At 41.4% G+C, this 14,176-nt stretch overlaps 1 protein-coding gene across 1 annotated transcript in view; it reads right to left on the reverse strand.

Moving 5' to 3' along the window:
• Positions 1 to 14,176, reverse strand: part of LOC127574966 (protein eyes shut homolog) — a 94,259-nt gene that overhangs the window by 39,256 nt on the left and 40,827 nt on the right. The window contains exon 2 of the mRNA XM_052024535.1: positions 3,692 to 3,796. Coding sequence (XP_051880495.1) covers positions 3,692 to 3,796 — 105 coding nt within the window. The remainder of the gene's footprint in view (positions 1 to 3,691; positions 3,797 to 14,176) is intronic.

Consider the following 14,176-nt stretch of genomic DNA (forward strand, 5'->3'; position numbering starts at 1 on the left):
GGGGCACAAACAAAATAACTAAACTGCCAAATTGATAGTGGCCTGAATCACAAGAGGACTGGAATATGAAGGGGTAGAAATAACACTGCTGTATCAAGCTCTGGTTAATCACATTTAGTTATTGTACACTGCACCTCATGAAGGAACTATTAACCTGGGAAAGACTGCACAGGTACATTAAAATGAGGCTGTGGCTAAAGGATAGAATTACGAGGACAGGCTGCAAAGACTAGGCTTGCATTCCTTTCAAGAAAGCGATTAAAGTATGATGCCTTCCTGTGCACCTTGCAGTTCCCATTCTGTTACAAGTATGAAACTTTTTTTACCACTGCCATTGCAGCATTCCTTCCAGTGCCATTTGATTCTGGTTTCTTGGCAGTGTTGCAAAGATCGCATAGGCTACCATTTACATTATAAAATTCTAAATCATTCTGGTTTGCATTTTGATGATATAAGATGCTCTGTGGGGAAATATGGATTGTAATTCAATTTCTGTTACCTTTTGATGCTCATAAAAGAGCCAAACAGGTTCCCTGTGATTAGCAAAGTAACTAGAATGCAATGATGAAAACACAGCTTTGTAAAGTGTCTTCGTATGCAAGTAACTTTCAAATTCATGTAGGTGAACATCCTTAATCTTTCCCACAACTTGCAATTATGTCAGGGCTTTCGACATTTGAAAGCTACCCAGTGGTGTTTCGCAGGAAGGTAGGGAAAATGGATGCTACGATGAGAGAGCGACGTTTGAGAAGATTCCACCAGTTCCATCAATGGGATGACATTTTATGGGAGGTATTAAAGAAAGAGACATTAAAGTAGAGAGGAGGAGGGGTCTGGGAAGGGTGTTCTAAGAGCGTGGGACTGAGGCTGCTGAAGTCGTGGTCACTGACTGTAGGCCTCAGGAAAAGGGTTAATATACTGGAGTTAAAGGTTGTATAGGTTGTGAGACTGGATGAGTGGAAAGGATGGGAAAGTCAAGATCATGTGAGGACTTAAATATAAGGACAGAAATTTTAAATTTGAAGATACCATTTAGGTCATTGAAGATAGAGGTGATAGATAAATGGGACTCAGCCCCAGTGAGGACATGGATGAGCTTCAGATAGGATTAAGCTGAATATGCCGGAAATTCTAAAGTACTGAAGTTTCGGACAATTAGCACAAGGAGGGAATGGTAAACTTCAAAGGACTAAATACCAGAAAGCCAAAATGTGGTGAACTTCGGATGGGAAAGAAAATTCTTTGACCACAATGATGCTATTTTCATGTAATTGGGACAAGTTATTCTCCAACCTCCCCAGTGAAAACAGATCATAACTGTTATCCTAAAGTAAAATGCTCCAAATGCTGGAGATCTAACACAAAAAAAACCCACAAACTTCAAGACAGATTCACCCTGTGGAGTTTACATTTTACATCAGAAATTTTTCATTTAAACTGAGAACAGTCAAGGGTAAAGAAAGGTTTGAGTTGCAATGGAAGGTGGGGAAGGGGCAGAGAGAACAAAAGGAAAGATCTGGGATAGGGTGGAGACAGGGAAAATTGAGTGGTGGTGATGCCTGCTGAAGGAGAATGGCAAAGGCTTGGGAATAACAAAAGGAGACAATTGATATCTGAAACTACCAGAAGAGGAGTGAGGGAGAGAGAGAAAAAAAGCAAATGTGAAATACAGAGGCTGGAATACCTGATTTCCCAAAACAATTGAATTGTGTGTTGAATCCTGAGGACTGTGGTATATCGAGTCAGAAATTGAGGTGCTGTTTCATGAGCTTACATTGAGGTTTGTTGGAACAGTGTGAGAGGCCAAAGATCAAAGGCCTTACACCGAACTATGAGGCCAAAGGGTCAGAGTGGGAGTAGGCCAGAGAACTAAAGTCACTTACAACTGCTCTTACAGATTACATAAAAGCCTCCTGCAAAGCAGTCACCCAAACTGTATTTGAATTCCCCAGTGTAGAGGAGACCACATTGTGAGCATTGAATGAAGTACACTAGATTGGAGGAAATAGAACTATTATTAGCTTGCAACACCCTGCCGGAAACCTATCACCCACACCTCACAGTCAGACCCGAGCATTCATGACATTGTTTTTAAATTGCTTTGGGGATTTTGGGTTTGACAGCCAGAACTGGGAATTATGCCAGTCTACCCTCCTGCTGGAAAATCTTTCACAAACAGGTTGGCAGGGAGCTTTCATCTGCCAAAGAAACCAATTCCAGAGAAAATGCATGAAACAAAAAATGTTACCGAATCTTCCTGCTCTGAGAAGAAAGACAGGTATAACGCCCCACATTACACTGACAGTAATTCATCTTTCAGTGAAATTCCATCTTAATTTTGAACATTTGGCAATGGATAGCGCATCAGGTCTGGTTCCAAATTCTAGGTTAGAAGGTTGTGTATTCAAGTCTCATTCCAGGTACCATTCTATTAAATCTCCTCACCACCCTCATTCAGGGCCTTCTGCTCTCATTAGTTAGTCTCCCTGCAGATAGGAACACATAACTTGCTGATATTCCAGTGCAGTGCTGAGGAAGTAGTGCAATCAGTTGAATGAGATATTAAACTGGGTGCCTGATTGCACTTTATCTCCATTTTGAATTTTTAATTAAATTCGAGTGTTCTTTGGGAAGAGAGTTCTAGATTCCAGGAAGTGCTTCCTGTCATGACTGAATATATGGCACAGCTGTTTCTAAGAATATGAGATTTTTAGATGAGCTGAGGCTTTAAGATGTTTTCAGGATGAGAGAGAACCAGGAAAGTTTGGGAGTATTCCGTGTGACAAAACCATCCATGAGAGATTCAGTAATACAATAAGATTTATGAGAATTTTGACAGGACTTAAGGGCCTGAGTTATAGGTGAGTTATAGGGAGAGGTTGGGCAGGCTAGGACTTTATTCCTTTAAGTGTAGGAGACTGAGGGGTGACCTTATAGACTTATATAAAATCATGAGGGGCATAGATTGGGTGAATGCATACAGTCTTTTTCTCAAGGAAAGGGAATCAAAAACTTGAGGGCATTGGTTTAAGGTGAGAGGGAAAAGATTTAAAAGGGACCTGAGGAGCAACTTCTTCATGCAGACGGTGGTGGGTATATGGAAAAAGCTACCAGAGGAAGTGGTTGAGGCAGGTGCAACAACAACATTTAAAAGACACTTGGACAGGTACGTGGATTGGACATGGATCTGGGCAAATGCAGGCAAATGGGACCAGCTTAGATAGGCATCTTGGTCGGCATGGGCAAGTTGGGCTGAAGGTCCTTTTTCTGTGCTATTGGAATCTGGACATCTCTTCCCAAAGAACACTGGAATGTAATTAAAAATGAAATAAAAGGCAATCAGGCACCCAGTTTAACATCTCATTCAATTGATTGTGTGACTTCCTCAGGAATATCAGCTTCAGTTATATGCTCCTATCTGCAGGGAGAAAAATTAATGAGAGCACAAGGGCCCATTTCCATGCTATATTACTCTGTGACTCTGTATCTGAACAGAACCTTCATTTTGGACACCCCTGCCAATGGAAACAGTTTTCTTTGCTTCCTCCAGAACTGCTGCAAACGTCTTAAATACCTCAATTGGATCACTCCTTAATATTCTGAATCAAGGATATACAAGTTAACGTTCACAACCTGTTCTCATAAGTTAACTTGTAATACTTTGGTGAAAACAAAAACTGGTCCAACTTACCAATGGGACAGTTGCAATTATAATATCCAACATAATCATTGCAGATGCTTCCATGCTTGCATGGGTTTGAAGAGCATTCATCAACTTCTGTCTCACAATGAGCCCCTGGTAATTTGAGAAGAGCAATTAAGATGAGTTTCAAGTGAAATGTTCATTACTGCTGTCTTTGTTTATTTTGCACCACAATAGCCAAGCAATTTATTATAACATGCACTCTAATCACTCAAATGAGTTTTGGTGTGGTGCACTGATTAATAATGAACAGACATAAAGGTGTTTTGGGCTGACTTTGGGGACTAAGGAAAACATGATATCCATGTTATTTTCTTCTGCAAATAAGTACAAATAAAGATAATAATCAATTTAGAATTTATTCCACAGAAGAAGGACTGGTTCATCCATCTGTACTCAAGTATCAACAGTCATTGTACTCCAAGATGATCATGTTGAAACAACACAAAATGGTTTATAGAACTCATTATTTTTGGATTTTAATTAGTAGCTAAGTACTTAAATTGAACTGCCATTCACAAAAAAGGTTTTGTCAATAAACGAATGATTAGTTAACCTCTCTGGTAAAATTAGCTGAGGGAAGTTCTTCACTAGATGGTATACACAGACCTGCTGTAGAACAGGCAAACAAGACCCCTGGACACAGCTACAGATTTTAAACAACAAATTATTACCAGCTACTGTAACATCTGTACTAATTGCTCAAGTTGCAATCACCAGCACAGTTATAATGATGCCTTTTGTCATGACTGGTGAAGTCCCCTGTGCGGTAGCATGCAGAGTAGAGATATCAAGAAGGAGGTTGATCAGACAGATCAGAATGGGACTAATGCCATGAACCACTTCTGAACATGAAATCATGATGGAAAACCTACAAATTGCTTCCCCGAAAAACTGTTGTGGTGGGATGGGACATCAACTGAAGATTTCAAAATAGAGTTAGATATTAGGTCTGGTCATGAAGGTCTACAGAGCCAAGAAAGGTGAAGAGTTAAGGTACAGATTACAGATCTAAATGGTGGAACCACCTCAAGAGGTGAAGTGGACTTTTGTCTGGGAAACAATGACTGACACACAACTGAAACTGAGAATGAAACAAACAGAAAGTCACCAGCATAACCTTATGCCCCAGGAACAGTACAAGCTTAAGCAGCACCTACTCTCCAACAACCTGCTCACCAATTCACTGACCAAAGTACTGAATTCCAGAGCTGAAGGTAGAGTGTCTGCCCTTGACAGTATTTGACAGAGTGCGGCATTAAGGACCCTTGGTAAAAGTGAAGGCAATGCGCATCAAAGGGAAAACACTACAATAGCTGGAGCCACACCTCACACAAAGGAAGCTGGTTCTGGTTGTCAGAGGTCAATCATCCTAAGTCCAGTGCGTCACTGCAGGGGTTTCTCAGAGCAGCGTCCTTGGCCCAACCATCTTCAGCTGCTTCAACAATAACCTTCCTCCCATCATCAGGTCTGAAGTGGTAAACTTCCCTAATGACTGCATTATGTTCAATTCCATTCTACTCGTCAGCAAACGAAGCTATCCGTGCCTTCAGCAGCAAGACCTTGACAACAGTTAGAATCAGAATCAGGTTTATTATCACTGACATATATCGTGAAATCTGTTGTTTTGAGGCAGCGTACAGTGCAAGACATAAAGACATAAAAATACTATAAGTTACGAAAATAAATAAATAGTGCTAAAGAGGAATAATGAGGTAGTGTTCATGGGTTCATGGACCATCCAGAAATCTGATGGCAGAGGGGAAGAAGCTGTTCCTGAAACATTGAGTGTGGGTCTTCAGGCTTTCTGTACCTCTCCCCGATGGTAGTAACGTGAAGAGGGCATGTCCCGGGTGGCGAAGGTCCTTCATGATGAATGCTGCCTTCTTGAGGCACTGCCTCTTGAAGATGTCCTCAATGGCAGGGAGGGTTGTGCCCGTGAGTCTACAACCATCTGCAGCCTCTTTTGATCCTGAATATTGGAGCCTCCATACCAGGCGGTGATGCAATCAGTGAGAATGCTTTCCACTGTACAACTGTAGAAATTTGTAACAGTCTTTGGTGATGTACCAAATCTCCTCAAACTCCTAATGAAAGAGAGCCACTGACGTGCCTTCTTCATGATTGCATCAACATGTTGGGCCCAAGATAGATCCTCTGAGATGTTTGATGCCCAGGAACTGTGAAGCTGCTCACCCTTTCCACCAATGACCCCTCAATGAGGACTGGTGTGTGTTCTCCCGACTTCCCCTTCCTGAAGTCCACAATCAATTCCTTGGTCTTGCTGACACTGAGTATGAGGTTGTTGTTGCGACAACCACTCAAACCAGCCGATCTATCTCACTCCTACACACCTCCTCATCGCCATCTGAGATTCTGCCAACAACAAGTGTCATCAGTGAATTTATAGATGGCATTTGAGCTGTGCTTAGCCACACAGTCATGAGTGTAGAGAGAATAGAGCAGTGGGCTAAGCATGCATCCTTGAGGTGCACCTGTGTTGATTGCCAGAGAAGAGGAGATGTTACTACCGATCCGCACTGACTATGGTCTCCCGATAAGGAAGTTAAGGATCCAGTTGCAGAAGGAGGTACAGAGGCACAGAATTTGAAGCTTGTTGATTAGTACAGAGGGATGATTGTGTTGAACGCTGAGCTGTAATCGGTAAACAGCAGCCTGATGTATGTTTTGCTGTGGTCTAAATGCTCCAAAGCCAAGTGGAGAGCCAGTGAGATTGTGCCTGTTGTAGATCTGTTGTGGCGGTAGGCAAATGGCAGCTCGTCCAGGTCCTTGCTCAGGCAGGAGTTAATTCTAGCCATGACCAACCTCTCAAAGCACCTCATCACAATAGATGTGAGTGCTACTGGGCGATAGTCATTGAGGCAGCTCACCCTGCTCTTCTTGGGCACCAGTATGATTGATGCCCTTTTGAAGCAGGTGGCAACCCCCAACTGCAGCAGTCAGTCAGGCATGGCTGATAGTCATGCCTGAACAGACAGGCATCACAATAGTGCCAGGCCATGAACATTTATATTAAGAGAGAGCCTTGACATTTAATTGCATTACTATCATTGAGTCCCCTACCATTCTGGAGGTCACCAAAGGCCAAAAGCTCAACTTAAAATACAGTTGCTACAAGAGAAGGTCAAAGGCTGGGTATCCCGTGGAAAGTGGCTCACCCCCGGGCACCCCAAAGTCATTCTACAATTCAGGAGTGTGAGGGAATGTTCTCCATTTGTCTGGATGCGTGCAGCTCCAACAACCCTCAAGAAGCTTGATGCCTTCCAGGACAAAGCAGCTGCTTGACTGGCATCCCGTCAACCATCCTCAACATCCTTTTCCTCCACGACAAGTGCACACTGCAGCCAGTGCACTGCAATTACTCACTGTGGCTACAGTGACAGCATCTCCCAAACCTGTGGCATCAACCGCCAGGAAGGACAAGGACAGCAATTACATGGAACACCACCATCTGCATGATCCCTTCCAAGTGACACACTATATTGACTAGGAAATATATCGCTGGTTCTTTGTTATCAGTGGGTCTAAATCCTACAACTTTCTGCCCAAGAACACCTTCAGAGAGACTGCAATGGTTCAAGAATGTGGCTTACTACCACATTAGTGATAGGCATTTAGAGATGGGCAACAAGTACTGCCCTCAGCAATGCCCAGAACTTGAAAAATGAATCAATAAAAAAAGTTTGTCAATATTTAGACTTTGTTTGCTGGCTAAATACGTTTTCTTCTCAAATAGATTTCACTCTGCAAGAAAAAGAATACTGACTGATAACTGGATAGCATAATTCTTTCAAAACTTCTTTTGATTGCTTAAAAGGATCAAACCCCTGAAAAAATACTTGTTTAAAGGGGTGCCATTGCCTGATTAAGACTCCAATGGCAGGACATAACATGGGTAATCCTGTGGCATAAAAACTGGCATGAGCCACCAACCAGTTCCTGGTCACGGACCCTCATGCTCACCTGCTTGGACTCGATCTGCCACATTGTCAGTGTGCCCTTCTTATCTGCAGGCTGATGACCTTTGTTAGGGATCAGAGATATAAAGAATGGCTGGATTGCTTTGGATTCTTAACTCATATTCATATTCCTCATAGAACAGGTGGTTATTCAGCCCATCAAGTCTTTGTCAGCTCTCAGAGCAATCCCATTCCACTCATTCTTCCACCAGAATAGGGAGCATCTCATTGATTATCTCAAGATTGTTTGGGCTATAGTAAAAGATAAAGCCAGATTATCATTCTAAATTAAACATAATGTGGTGGATTCTTTGATCAGTTCTCATGGGCACAACTTGCTAAACTGTTGCAAACCCCAAGTGTGAAATTTGGTGTCACCACAATCAAATCAAACACAAGGTTATGTCAATTGGTCCTGGGCCTAAGTGACTCTTAAAATTAAGCCTTTCATTTCCTTCAAGAAAACTAACAGGCACCTTCGAAAAATATTTTAAAACACTGTCAATGGTCTACAATCCTAATACTCGTTATCCAAGAACATCCAATCACCAAATTTCATAAAGCAAGTGACTCTGTAAGATTTATTTGCAAATGTATTATATATTATTTATGTATTATTTGTAAATACATAAATAAAAATACAAGTACCTTTTAAAAGTTTTATATCAATTTGTAGTATTAATTTCCTAATAAAACATAACGCACAAATAACATTTAAAAATTACATTGGGTATACAGATCTACAATGGAAATAAATCTGCATTCAAAATACTGCTCAGTCCCGTGGTATTCAGGCTGGAAATATCTTCTACTGTATTACATTTATGAAAATCTTACTAATAAAAGGTTATGCATGCTTTTTCAGACATTATCAAATACTTACATTTGGGTGACTCACAGGTAATGTATGGACATTCCGATTATAAATACATAGGCTTGGTGATAAGCCCATTTCTAGCTGCACATAACGAAACTGGACCAAATTACCACTCTTAAATTTATCCTTTACATTTACTTTTCAACTTGAGGAAAATTAATAGACAATTATACACTGGTTCATAAAAGATTTTATATTCATGACTATATGAATGTATTTTAGCTTGAATGGTTGATTTTGAACCAAAACTTCATTCGGAAAATCAACCCAATGATGCATGGAATTTGTGCCTGGCTTGCCAACTGTGTTCTTACGTAAATTTTATAGAGATAAATTTGGGAAGCCAGGTTCAGAGTTGTAGTGACTGACATCATTAATTTTTTTCTTCACACAATCTAGCTTCATTTAAAAAAAGACTTGCAGAATCTCAGAATCCCAAGGTGTTTTAAAGTAAATCAAGCACATTTGAAGAGTAGCTACTGTTGTAATGTGATCCTGTATGACGTTAAGCTCTCTCTAGAATTCTAACGGGTTGAATAGACTTTCTCGCCTCTGACTTTTGCAGTATCTCTTAATTAAGACATCCATGACCTCGCCTTGGGACCCCTGATATATCTAACATTTACGCCTTTGGTTGGTTCCAATAGCATAGTGCCCTCTTTATATAGATTGATTACTATTCCAGTTTGTTCAAAGGAAAGTCCCGTTGCAGCATGACTAATTCTCACTTTACTTGCACTGGAATAAAAAAAAATCAGGAATACACAATTGAATGTTCTGAGTGGAATTTTAAAAAAAATCCATAAGTATCTGAAAGGTAGTTTACTGTCAATGCTTGCCTCATGCAGAAACCTGTAGTTCATGGGGGTGGAATCAAGACCCGACTGCAATACAGAGATAATATAGAGACAGAGGCAGATCAATCTCAATTTAAGCTGGATGAGGTGCACATGTACATCACTGATAAATCCTATAAGGAATTCAGGAGAAACATCTTCACTCGAGTGGTGAGAATGTGGAAGCCTCTACATCATGGAATGCTTGAGCAAATGGAACAGATATATTGAAGGAGAGCTTAATGGGAGTGAGGAGTATTAGGAAGTGCTGATAGAACGAGATAAAAAGGGGAGGGACGTAACTGCTGGTATAAACCAGTTGAAACGTGTGGTCCGTTTCTGATTGCTGAGTGCTAGGAACATACTAGATGTGTTTTGCAGACCGAATGGGGTGCAATCGAGGATTGCCGAGTAACATGCCCATCTTATAATGTCAAGGATGCCACAGCTGTTGCCAGCTTGCATGGCTCCTATTGTGGCCGAGTAAAAGGCTTGTTAAATGGAATATGTGAAATGGAAGGAAAGTAATTTGCCATAACCTTCAACACCCTTAAGGCCCAGAACTCTCTCACCCTTCACTGCTTAAAGGATAATTACCCACTTCAGAATTCCAGCAGCGCACTGCTTTGGGATAGGTTCCTGGTGAGGACCAAGTAGCAGGTGTATGCCCTGCATCTCCATGCTCAGTTCATGTTGACAGCATTTCTTAAAGGAAAGAAATTGTATTCAAGCAACACCTTTCGTGATGTCAGATCTTCCTTTGAACTTAAGGGCTTTGCCCTAATCGATTAAGTGCAGTGGCCAAGTTTGCTTTGCAAGATGTCACAAAATACAATAAAACCCAATTAAGCTGTGCTCATGGTTGAGAGATAAATGTTAGCCAGAATACCAGTGAGAACATGTCCAATCTTTTTCTAACATTGCTATGGGACCTCTAACCCTTCAAACAAGTGGGGCCTTGGTTAAAGGTCTCATCTGAAGGATGACCTCTCTACTGCAAATGTCAGCCTGGGTTACCTAATCAAGCAAGTGACCTACTAATGCCCAAGAAATGCCTTCACCCACAGTATTAACCTCTCTATTTTTCTCCTTTCACATTCTCCTCAATCTCCTGCATCTTTCTGTATTTATTTCATATGGATCAGTCAGGCGTTTTCTAAGTTTCTGGGATGAGAGGCTAAATAATGAGGGGAGACTGAACCTAGTAAGTTATACTCTCTCATGCAGACATATATGATTTTGAGACAGATGCTGAGAAGCTGAAATGGGGACAGATTCTCAGGATAACAGATCAATCACTTAAGAATGAAATGATGAGGAATTTCTTGTCCTGGGTTTCAATATCTATGGAACCCTCTGTCCCACAGAGAACCCATGGAGGATTAATTGTTGTGTTCTTTCAAAATGCAGATCGATACGTTTCTGGAGATTGAGGAACTCAAAGGATGAGGGAACAGAGCAGAACAAAGGTGCCATGGTAGCTAAGGTTGGACATGATCTTAATGAATGGCAGAGCAGGTTTGAAGGGATGGATGACCTACTAGTTCCTCCAGCATCATCGTGTTTTTCATCTGGATGACCTACTGTTGCTTCCTTTTACATATGAGATATGGATGCCGAGCACTGAGTTTACTTAGAGTCAAGGTAGCAGATCTGTAGGGGAATGAAGAGTCAAGAGGATTGGGCTATAAAGTGTCATTCAAAACCACGATCAGAGCAGCCGTGATCACACTGAGTGGCAAAGCAAACTCTAGGGGCTGAATGGCTTTGATTTCTTATGTTTATTAATCTCTACTGGTAGAGATTAATTTAAAATGTATCCTGGATGAAAGTCAGTGAAAAATGCCTCTGTTGCTTCAGTCCTTCAGAACTTGGAGAATTGCCCTTTGAAGAGGCAGGTTTTTGCATGTACAGCAAGAGCTTTTCATGGAGATTTGCAACTAAATTAACCAACAATGTGATTAAGATTTATCTATTCAACTCATGGACATAAACACTTCACATGGTATTTTATTCAGAATGTGCAGCTTTGAGTTAATTAAAGCAGCACCTCCAGCTTTCAATGGTTGTCAATCCTTTCCAGTATGAAGAAGGCTCCAATTTGTATTATAACTCATTTTTTTCTCTGTCCTTAGAGTTAAGTCAATTATCATTTTTTATGTTTCATTTTTGCTTCAACCATAAAATTGCTTTGCCACATGAAATGAAAACGATTCAAATATGAAATTCTAACATAACACAACAGCATTAGTACATTCAGTCTTTCTTCCTTGCTAACTAAAGGAATGTTTCAACCAGGAGAAATGTAGTGACATTAACAATGGAAATTGCCCTTGATGTTGTAATGTCTCTGGCTTTTTCGTGCTTGGCTTGGAACTATTATCCAGCTATCAGCATTATTTGGGCTTAATTTCTGTTCATGTGCAGACTTCCCCTCATTATTTATCTTCTCATGCCAGAAACTTAAAAAAAACACCTGACTTATTCATTTTGCACAATACAAGGTGCAATGTTCCTCAGGGGGCTCGGACCGTCAGAAGGATAGAGATCGAGGACACTCATCTAGTGAAAATCATGAGCTCAGAGGAGACAAATGGACAGCATGTTCACACCTGCCCTTCGAGCCTATAAAGAGAAAGAAGTGGCTCTGGTGTTGTCTTTAAATTCACTGTTAGGCAGCTTATGTTTCACTCTTTTATTTTGGACTGCTATAATGGGGCAAGTGAGCACCCTTATTTCTCCCCATTGGCCCACTCCCTGGAAAAAAAGATCATTAATGATGTGTTCTTAACAATCTTCCTTTGCTAATGGGAGACTCTTGAACAAGACAACTTAGTTACAAGAGCGGGGTCATTTAAAACTATGGTGCAGAGGAATTTTTTTCTCACGGGGGGGTGAATCTCTGGATTGTAGAGGCAGGTATTTAAAGAGGAGAGAGGTGAATTTTTGAAAGATTGGGAAATTGAGGATAATTTGGGACTGGCACAGAAGAGGAGTTGAGACCTGGGACACATCAGCATGATCGTGTTGATTGGTGGACAGAGGATTGAGGGGTCAGGTGGCCACTCTTGCTCCCAGTTTCTTGTGCCCTTGTTCCTGGGTGAGCCAGCCCTGCAGCAGGTGAATTAGCATGAGTGGGTTTGCAAGGTTATGCCAATAACATCTCAGATGGCAGCACATGCATCTAGAAGTCTGGAGGATATAGTTCAAATCCTGCTTCAAAAACTTGAATCCAAATTCCAGTGGTGTACTGAAGAAGTGCTTTCGTTATCTTTGGGATAAAATGTGGCATCAAGATAGCTCCCCCAGATGGACGTCAAAGATCTTATCAATTTTACTGCCCCATGGTGACACAGTGGTGCAGCTCGTGGAGCTGCTGCCTCACAGTGCTAGAGACCCAGGTTCAAACCTGACCTCGGTGCACTCTGTGTGGAGTTTGCACATTCTCCATGTGACTGTGGTTCATCTCCCTGTCCTCTGGTTTCCTCCCACATCCAAAGGACATGCTGGTTGGTAGGTTGACTGGCCGCTGTACAATACCCCTAGTGTGTAGGTGAGTAGTAGAATCTGAGGGTGAGTTGACGAGAATGTGGGGAGAATAAAAAATTGAATTATTGTAGGATTATTGTAAATGGGTGGTTGATGGTCAGTGCAGACCTGGTGGGCTGAAGGGCCTGTTTCCATGCTGTATCTCTGACTCTATGACTCATTTAGGTTTGGCAATTTATGTTGTTATTGCCCTGTTAACAATGTGATTCATAGCCTGACTTAACCTTTCCCAAAAAAAGGCCCAGAAAGACAACAATTGAAATTGTGGAGACTCAGTCCAGCAGAGAAAGAATTATTCCTTAACATGTTTCCAACTTTTTGTCTGTCTTGGCCATCTTTTTGTCACAATTGTGTCAATCATACTCCGATTAGTGACAGAAGGCAATTATTTACAGGACGCAAATTCATTTACAAGGCTTAATTAGGCAAATTTATTTCAAGAAGTAACTTTGCGTTGCAGTATTGTAGTGTAAAAGGTCATGGCCGTCATGTGACCGTGACAACACTGACAACACTGACCCCTCTGGCTGGGATGACACCATTGAGCACATGGCCGAAAGCGACACCACTGTCAATCAAGGTTTGGCTCCACCCCACTAGGTAAACACCTTTGTCCTTGCTGGACCACTCGGATTGGTCTTTGCGAGCACCTTTGTTCCTGGGCACACATACCACTGGCCCGTTCAAGCACCTTTGTCCTTGCTGGCCACTCAGTCCCCCCAGGAGTATAACAGTGCTGCATGTTTGGTTTTCTCTCTCTCTGTCTCCGAGGATGTTGAGGTAAGACATGCACTACTTCAGGGCAGTTAGTTAAGGACTCCCGAGACCAAAGAGCCAATGTTTGTCCAGAATATCAGGGTGTTCAAACATTGTATTGTTTATTCTCTGATCATTTGTAACCAGTTATTTTGTGTGTGTGTGTGTGTGTGTGTGTGTGTGTGTGTGTGTGTGTGTGTGTGTGTGTGTGTGTGTGTGTGTGTGTGTGTGTGCACCCCCTGTTGCAATTCCCTCCACATTCGCGACCTCCTGCTTGAGAGTATGTGAGAGTGCATTTGTTCCTTTCTATTCTGTTCCTGCGTCTGTCTTGTAAATAAAAATTCTCCTTTTTGAAGTACAAAGACTGTGTGTCCAGATCTCTATCTTTAAGATCCAAAAGAACCTTTCTCACAACAAGTATATGATTCAGAATATTGATACAAATCACCAACTATACTACCATTCCCTCCTTAAC

This window comes from Pristis pectinata, chromosome 10 (genome assembly GCF_009764475.1).
Source record: "Pristis pectinata isolate sPriPec2 chromosome 10, sPriPec2.1.pri, whole genome shotgun sequence".
Lineage (NCBI taxonomy): Eukaryota > Metazoa > Chordata > Chondrichthyes > Rhinopristiformes > Pristidae > Pristis > Pristis pectinata.